Source organism: Manduca sexta, chromosome 26, assembly GCF_014839805.1.
Source record: "Manduca sexta isolate Smith_Timp_Sample1 chromosome 26, JHU_Msex_v1.0, whole genome shotgun sequence".
Classification (NCBI taxonomy): Eukaryota; Metazoa; Arthropoda; class Insecta; order Lepidoptera; family Sphingidae; genus Manduca; species Manduca sexta.
Window position 1 is genome coordinate 1,385,826 of NC_051140.1, and position 15,219 is coordinate 1,401,044.

Genomic DNA, 15,219 nt, shown 5'->3' on the forward strand with positions numbered 1-15,219 from the left:
AATTATCTAAATATATATAACTCAAAGGTGACTGACTGACAGTGATCTATCAACGCACAGTCCAAACCACTGGACGGATCGGGCTGAAATTTGGCATGCAGGTAGATGTTATGACGTAGGCATCCGCTAAGAAAGGATTTGATTAATTTTATCCCCGAAGGGGATAAAATAGGGGATGAAAGATTGTATAAATCTTCTTAGATTTTCAACTGATTGAACTGAAATTAAAGATTGGAGCTACTATGATGACGACGTTCGCTTAAATAGGATTTTGATAAATTCAACCCCCATGGGGATAAAATTTGTTTGAACCTATCAGTACCGGGAAAATATGTAGCAAGACTTTTATCATACAGCGGACTTTTATCCCGGAACCTCCTTCACGCGGGCGAAGCCGCGAGCAAAAGCTAGTTTTTTGATAAAATAGAAAAATTATAAGATTAAAGAGTAAGTATGGGCAATGGGGGTGAGAACTTTACTTTACTTACTTTTACTTGCAAGTGGGGCAGGGGGGTTAAAAATATTAAATTTATGCTAACTTAATACTTGAACGGACCCTTACTGTATTAGAAAGTCAATTTCGCATTCATTTTGATTGCAATTTTTTGGGAGCATAATATATGAGAGCGGCACTAGAATTTGTTCGTTTTTATAATGGATTTACCGATTTAGTATCTACTACCCTTTTCACAGCGTAGTTGGGTTTGATAAAATAATTGATATCACATGTTTATTTATAGAGTTTAAGAGTGTCGTCTAAATTTTCAGTGACCGCTAAGCTAGGGCATCCAAAACAAAACACATTGTTTTTTAAAAAATATAAATTTATTTAAAATATTACAATTTATACTTATTTCTACTAGAAAAAGAATAAAAAATGGAAGAGTTTTTTTATATTATTTAAATGAGCACTGAGCAACAAGCAAGTAAGCTAGCCAGGAGCCAATATTATGTTTGGTCGTGTGTTTGATGAAACTGAACGGAATCAGATCGGCGGTTGAAAGGCGAAAGTTTTTATCGAAAAATAGAAAAAAGTGCTGATTTTAAATAGTACATACATACATATACATACATAACATCACGCATTTTATCCCCGAAGGGGTATGCAGAGGCGCAACTAGGGCACCCACTTTTCGCCAAGTATGTTCCGTCCCATGATGTGATAGGGGGCGAGCCTATCGCCATATCGGGCACAAATTCCAGACTCCGGGCTGATACTGAGCAGAAAAACCCAAATATCACTTTGCCCGTCCCGGGATTCGAACCCAGGACCTCAGAGCGCTATTGTACCGGACGTGCAATACAACTACGCCACCGAGGCAGTCCATTTTAAATAGTATACAATAAAAATGTACGTGACACCGTACACAAGTCTACGAGGAACCTGTCACTTATAATACCTAATCAGAAGCCCGCACGTGGTTAACGAACAATTTTTACACCGAGCGGATACAGGAAACTAATACCGATCAATACTCATATGCCTATTCCGCCGAGCGGACATAATTTTGAATTGTTGCTCTTCGAATAATTTTTGATGGTAAGCTTCGATAAATTCCTCGTTAGAGCTTTGAGAATGTACATGGTTATCAAAACATGAATATGGAAATATATCATCGATTCTTGAACGATCAAATCTCCTTATAAAATCCAATATTTTACCCACAAGATCATCACGGTTCGAAACTATAAGTTTCTTAAAGAGCGGCCCCTTTTTTATGTAACTCATAACATCAGTAAAGCTAATCTCGTCTGCTGTATTAGTAAGAATATTTAATAATAACGTGGCGAACTGTGTCATACCATGCTCGAACGCTTTGTCCAAGGCTGTGTTTATAAGGTCATCCGGATTGCCCATGTAGACCTCGTGTACTTGGTAAGGAAGTTCTGCATTGCTTTGGTCAATCAAATTTTCAAAAATGAAGTTACTCATGTGGGGAGAACTCATCGCATTCGTGAACACAGGGTCTAATTTAATTTTGAGATCGAATATATTATAAATACCCATTGTTGCCCAAACCATCATATTGTCCAGTACATAACGCATCATTCGTTGTTGTTTATCAACGTCGGTGGATTTTAGACTATCAACAATAAATTCCACTGCAAAATATTCAGCGAAGGTGTAATGAACAAATCTAGGTCTATCGTTAACTATTCTGTCTATCAGCCCCGTCTTGTCTTCACCGATTTTCATCGCTTTGATGATAGTTTTAATCTCATTCAACTCGTCCTGCGAGAACACTGCTTCGACACCCACGCTGTAGAACGCCAATTTCTTGTGTTTGTCCAAAAAATCTTTTTTCTCCTTCTCATAGGTAATTTTCACGTCAGGGTTATACATGTCCATACGATTCTTTTCTTCAAAACGTATTGTTTTTAATTTCATTTCTGTAAAGCGCTCGTAAAATGCAAACGCATTCGTGTCCAGGTCCCATTGCTGTATGAGCTGCTCGGGGTCTGTGAGAGTTGTATCTTTGACTTGGCTCTGAAAGTATTGGACAGCGATGTACACGTGCAGCGGCACCCCGGACAGCGTGATGACATCATTAAACCTCTCGTAATTGTACAGATGCGTTCGCCACGCCATCAGTTTGTTTATTTCGACATCCCATTCTTTAACGTACACTAAGTTTTCGTCACACACATGCGACCGCTTTATTTCACTTTTAAAATATTCCATCGCAGCGGCGTACACACTATGCAGCGGTATATTAACAAGTCCAACGTCTTTTGCGGATTCAACGTAGTGTAAATCGAATTGTTTCATGTATTCGAAAAATCCGTTAATATTTCTTAACTGTGCACTAGTCAAAGCATTTAGGTCTAAATTCCGCCTCATGTACTTGTCCAAATATATGCAAATATTTTTGTAAGTGAATGATTGGAGCGTGTAAGACTCTCCAAATTCAGTTTCCAGTGTTTCCCTCAAGTCATTGTACGGGCGGCTGGTGATCCAGACACACCGCGCGGAAGGTTTCTGATCACATTCTTTTACTGGCATGTCGCTTATGGTACTCTGACTCGCCAGAAACTTTAATAACTGTGTGACTTCTCTTTTGTAGTGGGGACAGATTTCATCGAACCCATCGACTAGGAATATAATTCGCCGTTCTTTGAAGCAATACAAAAAAGTATTTAGCTCGAATTCCAACAGTGTGCTCTCTTGGTCACGATTGATGTGTTTTATTTCGTCGTTAACGATTTCTAAATTGACATCATGGAAAATGCGAACATTGCCTTGGGACGATACTTTAGACAGTACTGCTTTACACACGAATTTCAAAGCTTCCTCACTGTCTACTTCTACTTGTTTCTCGTGCCATTCGTGAAACTGTTTTGTGTGATCGATCAGATTTATTCTCTGAATCCATATATTTGGATATCGTTCTTTTGTCTCCAGTGACAAATGTGTTAGCAGAGTGGATTTACCCATGCCAGGAGCGTCTATGAGGAGAATAATATCGTAAATCCTCTTTTTTAGCTTCCTTTTAAAAATGTGATGATCAATGAGGGTCGAGGGTGAAAATCTTTCATCAGAATCTGAACGTTCATAGTAAGGCTCCAATTGGTCATCTTCACTTTCAGAACTAGATGGCATAGCATAGTCCAATTCGTCATCTTGGGTATTTCTGATGCCATAAACTTTTTCATTGCGCCGCATAATTCTTGGCACATAATAATCTTTGATTTCTTCGTACGTCGACATCGTAAGCGTTTGTCCCAAAGTGATATATTCTTTATTTAGAATTTTTTCAAGTACCTTTGAATTGATTAAATGTTTCATCCCTATATCGAATATTTCTTCAAAAGTGACTTCGATGCCCTGAAAAGTGAATTTATTTTGAAGAAGTTTGAGTTGCGATTCATCAGTTAAGTCAGTGAAGTTGATCCTATCGTCTCTCGCGAAAATGCATTCCTGTATTGGAACGTTATTATTACTAGTTACCAGTATTAAATTTCTATTACAACAAGCACGAATTACGTCGTGATATTTAGACACATCTTTGCATGTGATGATTATATTACGAATATTCGTTTCAGCAAGTTCTTCAGTTATCATTTTCAACCCACTTGGGGACATTCTACAAAGGTAATCAATGTCTAAAAATATGTAATCTTCTTTATCTCTGAGGAACTGCACTAGTTTGTGACAAGTTAGCACGGGCACATCTGTGTGGATAACGATCATCATCGTGTAGCGAGTGTCGCGTTCACAAACAGACAGCACTTCAACTGCGTCCGGCACAAATTCTAAGTCGACATTGTTTATCTCCTTCATGTAAACATTGTTCAGGAATGAGAATATTCCTTTATTTCTTAAGTCACGGAATACATTTTTGTACGTGTTTCGAGTCAGATAGGGGACTATTACATCTATCATCCACCATTTCTGGATTTCATTATGCATTATCAGAAACAAAGATTTAGATTTGATTTGCGATTCCGCTTTACTTAAACTTTCGCTGAACTCATGCGCTTGAAGTTCTTTCACTCCTATTGCTTCTACTTGACATTCTTTCGCCTGACACGTGTAGAAATATAGGTTGTCTAAAAAGTCCATTACAAACCTTATTTCACTTTCCGTAGCATGTAAAGAGAGTCTTGGGAAATCCTCAATTTCAATTATGAATCGGTACTTGTGTAAATCAATGTGTCGGTCCTTTAGTTTCAGGAGCATAGTTTTGGCGTTCTCACCCAACGTGTCGACGTCCAAGTTGAATTTTAATTTATTTTCATCATCCGGAACAAAGAGGTTACCGACCGCGCCTGCGATACCTCCGTTGATTGCCAGCACTCCCGGCTCCAGCCGCTTGTCAGCAGCATACACTCCCTCACGAAGCACTACATTCCCCTCCGCGTCGGCTGACTCTTTCATGACGTCGGATATCTTATTAGCCAAGAACTCTAGTCTCTTTTCAGCTCTTTTCTTATTTACAGTTACAGTCATGTCTAGGTTACCAAACGCAGCAGGAAGATTAAATGTTAAGGAACAGAGCTTTCGTTGCCCCGCAATTTCAAGTGCTTCATTAATATCGGATTGGGATAATTGAATAGAATCAAACAGATATTGTAAATCGGAAAATTTCTCGTTTTGTTCGTCATTTACTTTGAGATTATTATTATTCTTATCGTATGTGAGAATGTTCCCTATCAGATTGGAAATTGTCTTTGCTTCAGGCTGCATTGACGCTCTGAATATTGAAACATAAGTATCATCTCTGCTTAGCCTATTTTTCTTTGTAGCTTCTTCATATAACGTTTCTTTGAGTATAATTAGCAGTTCTTCATTTGAAGAAAAGAATTCTTCACGGAATTTGCCGGTACGGTATCCTTCTGCATTCATTTCGGACACTTGAAATACCTTCCGCGCGAGCACAACATGGAACTTGCGTACGTTCTCATCGCATAACATTTGATTGGGTTTGTTGTCGTTTATAAATTCAAAAAGTTGTTTTCCCATATTTTTTATGCGTTCTATTATTACTGCTCTGGTTAATATCTCTAGGCATTGTTCGTTGGACTTTAGCTGGAATATACTTTGATATTCGCCTGTTCCTAATAAGTCTGTCACCTCATCGTTAGGGACTAAATTCTTATGAATACATTCTATCTCGTCTTTGACTGTAGTATACATTATATAAAAACGCTTCACATCTTCATATCGACCCCGAAATAGATCGTCTTCGGAATCGGGGTGAAATTTGTTTCGTATTTTTTTATAACTGGAAAAATATTTCAGCAAACTAAAATCGCTACTCGCTCGCCACAAATCCTCAATTGCTACTCTGCCTTTCTCGACATTATCCTTGTGCTTTGCTTGCAAGAATATGACATAATCATCATTTATAGTTTTAAGTCTGAGACACACGTCGTCCATGTCTCCGATCTCGTCGACGTTGGTGCCCATGTAGAATTGTGTGACGAGTCTGCATCTTGTGGCTCTCAGGTAGATGAGTGTGAGTAACTTCGTCTCGTACAATTGTCCGCGCACGTTTGCTGTCCCGGGCCGTTTTTTATATGTAGACACAGCAGCGGAAGTTACTCCGTCTTCAATTACGGGTGTCGCATCTTCCTTATCAGTTGATTCTTCGCATGCTAAGAGTATTTCTTCAATATCGGAACGTGAAAGTTCCCTCGCGAGCTGTATAGCGGTTTTACCTTCATCATTCGCGATGCCTCCTCTCGCGCCATATTGGAGCAGTGTGTTTACTAGTTCTCTATCACCTTTTGTTACAGCTATGTGTAGCGGGGTGTTGTTTCCATTGTTAAGGAATTTCACATTAACATCTGCACCATTTTCGATACAGGATCTTATATTCGATCTCATTACGTTCGTAGGAGTGTTTTCCCATAATGCTATGAGTAATTTAGCATCAGTAATAATCTTGTTATAGTCCGACATGGCGGATTATAAAATTTAAGGAATTAGTAAGTTCCGTGTAGATCAGAATTTTAAAATATTTAAAAAGAACAGGCACCTTGATGGTCGTCATTGATCTGAAACAGAAATAAAAATATTTTTATAACGTTACAAAAGAATAATATACTTCATAATTATAAATGAAATAAAAAGTTATATATATCATATACCGGCGCGTTTTTACTCAGTTGACTTGAAAGGTTATGGTCTAGAAATATAAGGACACAATAACTAGGTGCCTACTGCCTAGTTGTCAACTGGGAAGTTTATAAAAGAAATTCATGGTAGGTGCGTGGTCATTAATATGAAATCTTAAAATTCGTTGTGACACGTGTCTGGTGGCCAGAAACAACATGCAAATGAAATACGTTGATTCTACATCTTCCATCTGCCGTTATATTATTGTCACTGTATTAATATGTATGTCACAGGCGGAATGATTGTTTATCTACGCATTATTCTGACTGTCTGCTTTGTCATCTAATTTTTATTAAAACTTCGTAGAGTGTAAACTATTTTAGAAAAATAACGCGATGGCCGAGGCGACATAATGAAGTCGACGAAAGTTCGTCGCAGAGAATTATAATATGGTTTGTCCTACTGGTCGACTCTTTGCCTAATCATTAAATATAAATTATTTTACGTATTTTACTGCGTTTTTTAATATTATTATTTTCTTCCGACGTTTCGAAGACTGCACCCTTCATGGTTACGGGGCAGACTCTGTGGTCAATGACTAATCGTTTGAGGAAAAAAGCGTGTTAATGTACATTGCTTGTTTCTAAATAGGTCAGACGGCAATCATAATAGATATCACGTTATCAATCTGCAATGAGCGTAGTGCGTTGTTGATAAAATACCAACAGGAATCTGTGATGTTTTTGATAACTGCATCTAAACGACGAGACGAGCTACTCCCTCGTCTCGACTATTCACAAACATAAACACCGCTGACAACTTTGAAATATAAATCATTTCGTCGATCCGTACCAAGTTATTAGATGATTCACAAAGTTCAGTAACTCGGTAGATAGATTGCACTTTAAACCTAAACCGTCAAACATTTGTGTTCTTGCCACTAAGTAAATAAGAAAATCTTACCTAATTTCATCCATTTACTGATTGTCTAACACACCGAAGAAGCCCAAACAACTTAGGTAAATACATATGTACAAATATTATTGCAAAGCCGTAAATGAATGAAGAGCAAAATTGATTTATGGTTAAATATTGTGATCGATTTGAATCGATTCCGCAATTATGAAAGCGTTTGTCAAATAGTTAATTATAACATAATAATAATTTTACATGTTAGGTACTTATTATGCACGATGACTTCATTTGATATGACTAGCCTATCGAACTGGTTAAAATAGCCAGAAATAATATTGTTTAAGAAAGTAATTCTTCTGTAAATATATTTTTGGGAAACGTATTAAAATTTAGTAAAAATCGATTTTAATGAAAATATTGGGCGTCTCTAACAAGCCATATTATCATTATATCTTAGATAACGTTGATATTATAGGTGACGCTTCACGATTGGTATCAAACTGTAGGCAGATATATTGCGAAGGGTAGCGTGTACCGTTTTTTATATACGGAGACGCCAAAGTGACCTTACTACACCTGATGGTAAGTGGAGAGGAGTCAAATAGAATGTCGACTGACGAGACATGTATACACCTTGACAATAGATACAATCATACCGGCTTGTGGGAACAGGATATACACAGGCTGATCCCGGAACGCGATACACGTGGGCTACTATGGCGAGTTTTAACACCCTGTGCAGGGTGGGCGGCGATAGCCTAGTTGGGTGTGGAACGGACTGCCAAGACGAATGTCCGCAGGTTCAAATCCCAAGGGCATACACCTCTGACTTTTCTAAAATCATGTGTGTATTCTTTGTGAATTTATCTCTCGCTTTAACGGTGAAGGAAAACATCGTGAGGAAACCTGCACATCTGAGAAGTTCTCTATAGGAATTTCGAAGGTGTGTGAAGTCTACCAATCGGCACTAGGCCAGCGTGGTGGACTAAGGCCTGATCCCTCTCAGTAGTAGAGGAGGCCCGTGCTCAGCAGTGAGCAAGTATATAATACAGGGCTGATATTATTATTATTATTATAACGAGGTTTCATTTTTTCCATGCAATAAATGCTTTGATGATTATTAACTGTGAATGGGTCTGGGTTCACTGCAGGTCATAGGAATTGGGCGCCCGGGACGAAAAAAGTTTGCGGCCATCTTTGTGTCTGGAGAACGTACGAATAAAATAAATTGCTATATGTATTTTGAAGTCATAATATTTTAAATAAGTATAAAATTTCAAAGACAAGTTTTAAAATACCATTTACAAAATGCATTTATCAGAAGTATTTTAATTCAAATAGGTACTATTCAACTCTGATCGTACACCACTACGTATTTTAGTCTTTTGGACCCCTCTGCATTTATATAGAAGAAACGAAGTACTGATCTTCGCAATGCTGGAATCATTGCTACCTTCCTGTAATCACCTTCAGTGACGTATTTTTAGAGAGACCTCATACCTAAATTAATCAGGGCCCTTTAGAGCAGTGCGAACTTTTGAACGTTCGCTTGGTTTAATATAGGTGTGGATCAAGAAGTGCCCCGTATCAGTAATACGGCTGATATGGTTGTACCTATGCCCAAATGAACTTTGATGCTGTTTCTACTGAGGGGTTTCTTTTCCTAGGATTAAATATCTGGTTTTTATTTTTTTCATTGTTACTTATTTCATGTTTATTGGTGATAGTGTGATTTTCTTTTTTTTTATTTCTTTATTTTGTTTGTGTCATCGTGTAGTGAGAATAAATGTTTTGTATTTGCTTAAAATAACGTACAAAATCAGTTTCCCTCTATTCGTCTTATTTAATGAATGATTTAGTAATTAACAGTTTTTTCCTCAGAAATTCCTATTAAAAGACCAGTTTAAAAGTAATCATTTAATACATTTAAATCATTTGCTATACATAAGTACATACTTCATTATATTATAATAACGTCTTTTAACAAGGTACTTCATATTACAGATCTTTATTCGAGAAAATATAATTCATAATATTTTTTTTTTGTATAAAGTCAGTATCTATACTCTTGTTGGAACTAAAACCTGGATAGGGTTCTACCAAGCTGCGTAGAGAACGTTAAAACACGACGTATGCATTGTGATTGGACGAAGCAGCTGTCAATAAATATCAACGAGATAAAACGAAAATACAACCAATACTTGTCTTTTTCTAGTGTAAGAGTTGATGCTTACAGAAAAGAGACAGATATTGTCGAATTCGCTGTGGCTTTGTCTCCAGATCTTTCTCCAAGTGTATTAAACACAATTTGAGCAGAGTTTTATGCTTCGGAATTCATAATTCAATCAATTTCATTAAATCACTTTTTTACTTAGACGAGAGATCTCTTGATAGCCAATTCGGTTAGACCTTCGCTTTGTTTATTTATTCCACCAAGCGTTATTGTAGAAATATAGATAACATTACTTGTCATTACCAGAACATCTTACATTGCATGGCCTTCGAGATGCAGTGATCCTCAAACCTTTGTAGTACAAGTTCTGGAAGCTAGTGTTACTGACAGCAAATGGCCGATTCCTTATATCACAATAAAAAACCTGTATAGACCTACGCAGCTGAATCTCTACCCTCTATGATCCCTGTTAACGCCTGCCTATCCTTTTTATTCTCACAAGCACACGTGACGAGCGCCAGCAAATGTTTATTGGAGTACTCCGTCCGCTCGGTGACGAAGTCTTCCAACCCTTTCCTCGGCAAATAGTACGCTTTCACGTACCTCTCCACGTAGTCCTGATAGGGAATGGGCTTCAGGCCGGATATTTTCTCCAACTTGACCAGCAGTTGTGTGTAGTCCAACTGCATCAGTCCCCTGCCGCCGTTGGAACACTTGTTCGCGTTGGAGAACCCCTCGACGAGGAGATGCACCACGAACTTGGCCACCATGTACCACACCGCCTGCAGCACCTCCATATTGAAGGTGACGCGGTTGCAGATGTTTTCGAGCCGCAGCGCGAACACCTGTATCTTGCGCACGATCATGTCGACGTAGGGGCTGTGCTCGACGGCGACGGCCTTCACGTCCCACTTGACCTGCGACATGGCCACGAGCGCCGGGCGGGGCTCCACCACGCGCGCCGCCGAGCTCATGTACACCGGCGCGCGCAGCTCCGCCGCCACACCTAGCGTGTTCTCCTTGAAGTGCTCCAGGATCAGCTTTTGGTGTGGTGCGACTATTGTTTCTATGTACGGTTGTAGTATTTCGTACTGTTTGGCCAAGAATATCACGCTCTCGACGGCGACTATCCGTTCCGCCAGTCCGTGGAGGTTGGCTTCCGAGTTTAGTTCCAGGTGTTGAGGCAGTTCCGGACAGGGGAATGACTTGCCGTCCCCCTCGCCATTCATGTTGACGTTGTTCGAGATTCTTTTGAGTAGTGCGGTCAACTTTGAAGTGTAGAGGGTTGACGACGCCACCTCCAGGTCTGAGGTGAAGAAGTAATGTACTGTATAGAAGTAGTAGTCGAATAGCTGGTTCATTAGAACTACAACTTCCAGAGATATTTGAGGCAAATATCTGCAAATTTGTAGGTACTGGCCACAGTTCCTAAGGACTGAGAGTGTTGTGTTGGTGACTATAACACAGTCTTTGACCTTGGAGGGGCTCTCGTGGATCCTTTGTCCATTGCAATCCAAGTCGTTCTCGTCGACGTACGCGCGTCGCAGCTCCTCAGGCTCGTCGTCCGACTCGCAGCTGTCCACGTCGGGCTCCACTCCGAATATATAGTCGTTGGTTATGTCCTCGTTTCGGAACATTTCGAACGGCGTCCTCGTTGTTTGCGCGTCAAAATATTTCATCACATACACGCTGTCGTCCTGCGAGTTGACGGAAGACGTGCCGTCCGACTGCGTCTTCTGAACCCGCGACGTGTCGTGCCTCGACGTCAGATACTTCTTGAACTGCTTGAACTCCTGCAGATTTAGGATGTTGAACGTAGATTTGACTGGGCACTGTTCCCAGCCTTCGTTCTCTAAGAACAATTTGAGTTCATCCATTCTGCCTCTGTGGTAATTTTTGATGTACGACACACTCTGCGTTTTGATGAAGTCCTGCAGTAAGTCAGATTTGTCGCCACAGAACACCTCCGCCACTTGAGTCAGTCGCCGCAGTATTCCTAGAATTTGCACAAACTTCTCGAAAGGATACTCCTCTAAGCCGGAGCTTTTTAGGAACGTGGACACCTTAGCCTGAACGTCATGCCAGATCCTAAGCAGTCCTGCTTTTAACTTCTGTCTGATGTACTCTCGGCTGACGTTCTTCTCTATGTCGAACACGTTGTTGGTGCTGGGCAGCAGCTCCTCCTCGTCATGCTTGGCGTGCCATTCAACCAGGAGGTAATAACTCCGCATCACCATAAACAGGTTTTCGCAGAGATTCAGCAGACACACGTGAGCCTTGTTCGGTTGCACAGACTGGCACATGTCCTGAAACTTGGCCTCCATGGACGCGTCCCCGATGTAATTTTTTACTGCTTCTATGGACGACTCGTTGACAGCGGATGAGTAATGCATGTGAAGCTGCTCCATCGCCGCTTGTGTCTTCCCCAGTAACTCATAAGCCTTCCTCAGTTTTCTAAACGTAACCTCATCGAAATGGTAACAAAGCCCGGATAGAACAGAGTCCAGCTTCTCCTCAGTCATTACTAGCGTGTCCTGGAGCCGGGTCGCCAGGTCGGTGATGCACGTGAACTCCTTGTGATTCGCAGCGGCCTTCCTACTCTTCAGGATCAGTTCTATAGCTTTGTAGTATTCCTTCTTGTTTAGTAACTCAGACACATCATTTTCCACACTGCGGAGATTTCTGAGCAGCTCCAAGGATTTCAGTACAGAGCGTATGATTTGGCGTTTTCTGAAATTGGCCAAGATCACGAAAGTGGAAATGGTGAGGTGGTTTGAGGCGGTGCGCAGGTGCTGCCGGGCGGCCTGGCACGTCTGCAGCGTTTGCGCCAGCTGCTCGCGGATTGTTTGGATTTCATTGAACTCTCGGTCACAGTTGTCCCTCTGTTGCGAAATTAAATGGAGTGCCTTACTGGAAACCACCTGTGGGCAAAGATTTATCATTGAAATATTTAGATATGAGTCACCAACTTAGGCCAGGATTGAAAAATGAATCACATCCGTCACTACGTAATACGACGTTGGTGAGAAGTGTTTCTCTTTTATTTCTATTCAATTTGAGAACCGTTGCTCAAATCATTTTATAGCAGGTACGGAATTGAGCGAACGAACGCGTGTTCCAAGATCAAGCAAAAATTTCGAAGATGTTTAACAACCTGCTGCTGTCGCTTGAGCTTGGTGAACATTTGCTCAACAGCGTCGCATGTGGGAGGGTCTGGTGCGTGCCGCAACACGTGTCGCGCCGCGTCGAACTCACGCGCCGGCGTGAAGTACACATGCTCGATCTCGCGCAGCACCTGCGACAAACCATTACTTTAATCGCTAGCCTATAAGTCATTAGATCACGAATCCACTATTTTTTATGTTTACGTGAATGTAAGAGATTGAAATGAAACCGTTTTGCGGATTTTATAGTGGTTATTATATTATAATTTTCTCCTGAAGTATCAAAGACTTTGCAGCCTTCGTGGTCCAGTCCGCTACATGACCAAAAACAATTTCAAACATACTATTAAGTTTTATTCTTCGCAATTAAACTAGTATATTTTCATGAACCACTCACAAATACTAACCAAATCTTTTGGATGACTATATAACATAGTAAATGATGGTGTTACCACAATCTCAGCAAGTTTTACAAATTATGTAGCTGGCAAACTACCAATTGAGCACAGTTTTTTTTTTATCTTAGTTTAGCTACAATTACTTAAAAATATCGCTCACCACATGGTAATGTTCTGAAGTTAACCAACTATTTTACCATAAATAAAGAAGGAAAAATTTTTATTTTTAAGTGGGCTAGTTCAATTCTGTCAATTGCATGAAATAAAACAGAGATATAGACTGTGTTTTTTCTTCCATTACTCGTGTAAAATGATCAGAAGGATTTTGTAAAAATAATCACAATTAATTGCAATTACTTTATGTTAGCACACTTCTTTAGGTTTTTCTTTTCTGAAAGTTTGTATTCGAATGGCCACCTGTATCCCAGATTACCAACAACAATAACTGTTGAAAACAACTAGTGTTGCAACAGACAAGTCTTACCAACGATATGACATCAACTAATGATGTGATATTAATAAACAAACATAACATTAGTAAAGAAACTACCTCAAGATCTGCAGCAGAGTGTGCGGTGCTTAACGATCTGGAGTTAACACCGGGCGGTCCATGTCTGTTCTCCAGGGCATCATCCGAGAGCATCATGCAGTCCTGAAGGAAAAATAGTTCACTACAATTGACTTATTTTTGTATTGCTTCATATAGCTGAATAGATCTTGGCATTGTATAAACTGTGGCCTAAATTACTGAGTAGTGTTCCAGGTCAGGTCTTCGTAGGTCAGCTTTGATTAATATGCCCAAGACTAAATTCATCAGAGGAGGTTTGCTGTTCAGAAAGCGGCTGATCATAAAAACTAAACCAATTTATTTTTACTGAATAAAAAGCAGTATTCATTATTACGCAGAAATAAAACTTCTCAAATCAAAGATCAGTCCAGCCCAGATTGCTGTCTTTCATCTGCATTAAAAAGTATGCTGAACCCATATTAGAGTTTCCTAAATGCAAGTAGAACAAGATATAAATATTCCAAGAGGCCACAGTTTGTTAACATCCTGACCATGTTCTATGTTCTATATTGAGGGGCTCATTTTTCCGCGCTCAGCCTGTAATAGGTCAGGCTGTTGTGCGTAACATCTTGACCATAACTTGAATGCACTGACAACTATTAACTTTTATAACTTTGTTTACGAAAGATGATAATATTTTTGAAATGTTACATGCTATCTAGAATATTTTACGCGTTTAAAATTATAAAATGGAAAGGCAAGCGGTACATATATATACCGTTATTAAAACAATAAATACTTACGTGACCCCGCTGCGTAAATAGTTCACAGATCACTTGAAAGAATACAAAGCATCAGTTACCACACAGTTTTAGAGGCAGTAATCATTTTACACATGTTATGTGTGTTTAATAAACTTATTATCATAGTATACACGACATTGAGAACATATTTGCGACTACGTTTTAATGTATTCGAGAAAATTTCAGAATTATTTGACGATGAAACATGAAACAGAATTGAAAATGAAAGAAACAAATTTTGACGTAAAGTTTTGACTTTTGACGTTTCCATTTTTTTTATTAGATTCTTAAGAACTCAGCTATGGTCAGAGACCATACTGCCAAGTTAAATTTATTTATTTATTCACTTCAAATACAGGCTTACGAGGCATAAAGTAGTTGCTAGTGGCACCCAAACTAAGCTATGACTAGTTTTAATAAGCTTAGCGACCATGGTGACAGGACGAGGCATAGCGGGCCGCAACGCTGCGGCGCGGCGCGCTTCAAAACTCTTGCACTTTGCTGCACTGAGGCCCGTCTCATTTCATAAGGACCTACTTCTATACAAAATATGTAGAAGACGTCTCATTAGCGGATGATATTCATAATTGTAATATTGGATGCAAGAAATATTATTGAAATAACATTTATTTATTCATATAAGAACATAATAGTGGATTTATTTTCGTTACTCTATTTGAAAGCTAGTTCCATAAA

General features: G+C 39.4%; 2 protein-coding genes across 3 annotated transcripts; both read right to left on the reverse strand.

The window, feature by feature from the left end:
- Positions 1–1,222: 1,222 nt before the first annotated feature.
- Positions 1,223–7,662, reverse strand: LOC115454808. 2 transcript variants are annotated; one of them, XM_037443487.1, is made up of 2 exons: positions 7,526–7,662; positions 1,223–6,501 (listed from the first exon to the last, which is right to left on the reverse strand). In XM_037443487.1, the coding sequence occupies exon 2, from the start codon at positions 6,404–6,406 to the stop codon at positions 1,460–1,462; it is 4,947 nt and encodes a 1,648-aa protein (XP_037299384.1). In that variant the 5' UTR covers positions 6,407–6,501; positions 7,526–7,662; the 3' UTR covers positions 1,223–1,459. The 2 variants fall into 2 exon arrangements, with proteins under 2 accessions (XP_037299384.1, XP_030039380.2); XM_030183520.2 differs by lacking the exon at positions 7,526–7,662 and adding an exon at positions 6,595–6,842.
- Positions 7,663–9,379: 1,717 nt separating this feature from the next.
- Positions 9,380–14,777, reverse strand: LOC115453809 (syndetin). Its single transcript, XM_030182536.2, has 4 exons — positions 14,524–14,777; positions 13,763–13,864; positions 12,805–12,945; positions 9,380–12,571 (listed from the first exon to the last, which is right to left on the reverse strand). Exons 2-4 carry the CDS (start codon positions 13,856–13,858, stop codon positions 10,085–10,087), a joined length of 2,724 nt encoding a protein of 907 aa, XP_030038396.2. The 5' UTR covers positions 13,859–13,864; positions 14,524–14,777; the 3' UTR covers positions 9,380–10,084.
- Between the last annotated feature and the right edge of the window lie 442 nt (positions 14,778–15,219).

What these genes read in the sequence shown, in the direction of transcription:
- LOC115454808 (XM_037443487.1), bottom strand. Translation starts at nt 6,406, where the DNA reads ATGTCGGACTATAACAAGATTATTACTGATGCTAAATTACTCATAGCA.
- LOC115453809 (XM_030182536.2), bottom strand. Translation starts at nt 13,858, where the DNA reads ATGATGCTCTCGGATGATGCCCTGGAGAACAGACATGGACCGCCCGGT. An exon ending in ACTCTGCTGCAGATCTTGAG is followed by an intron (nt 12,946 to 13,762) that starts GTAGTTTCTTTA and finishes GGTTTGTCGCAG; the next exon opens with GTGCTGCGCGAGATCGAGCA. An exon ending in AGCTCAAGCGACAGCAGCAG is followed by an intron (nt 12,572 to 12,804) that starts GTTGTTAAACAT and finishes CTTTGCCCACAG; the next exon opens with GTGGTTTCCAGTAAGGCACT.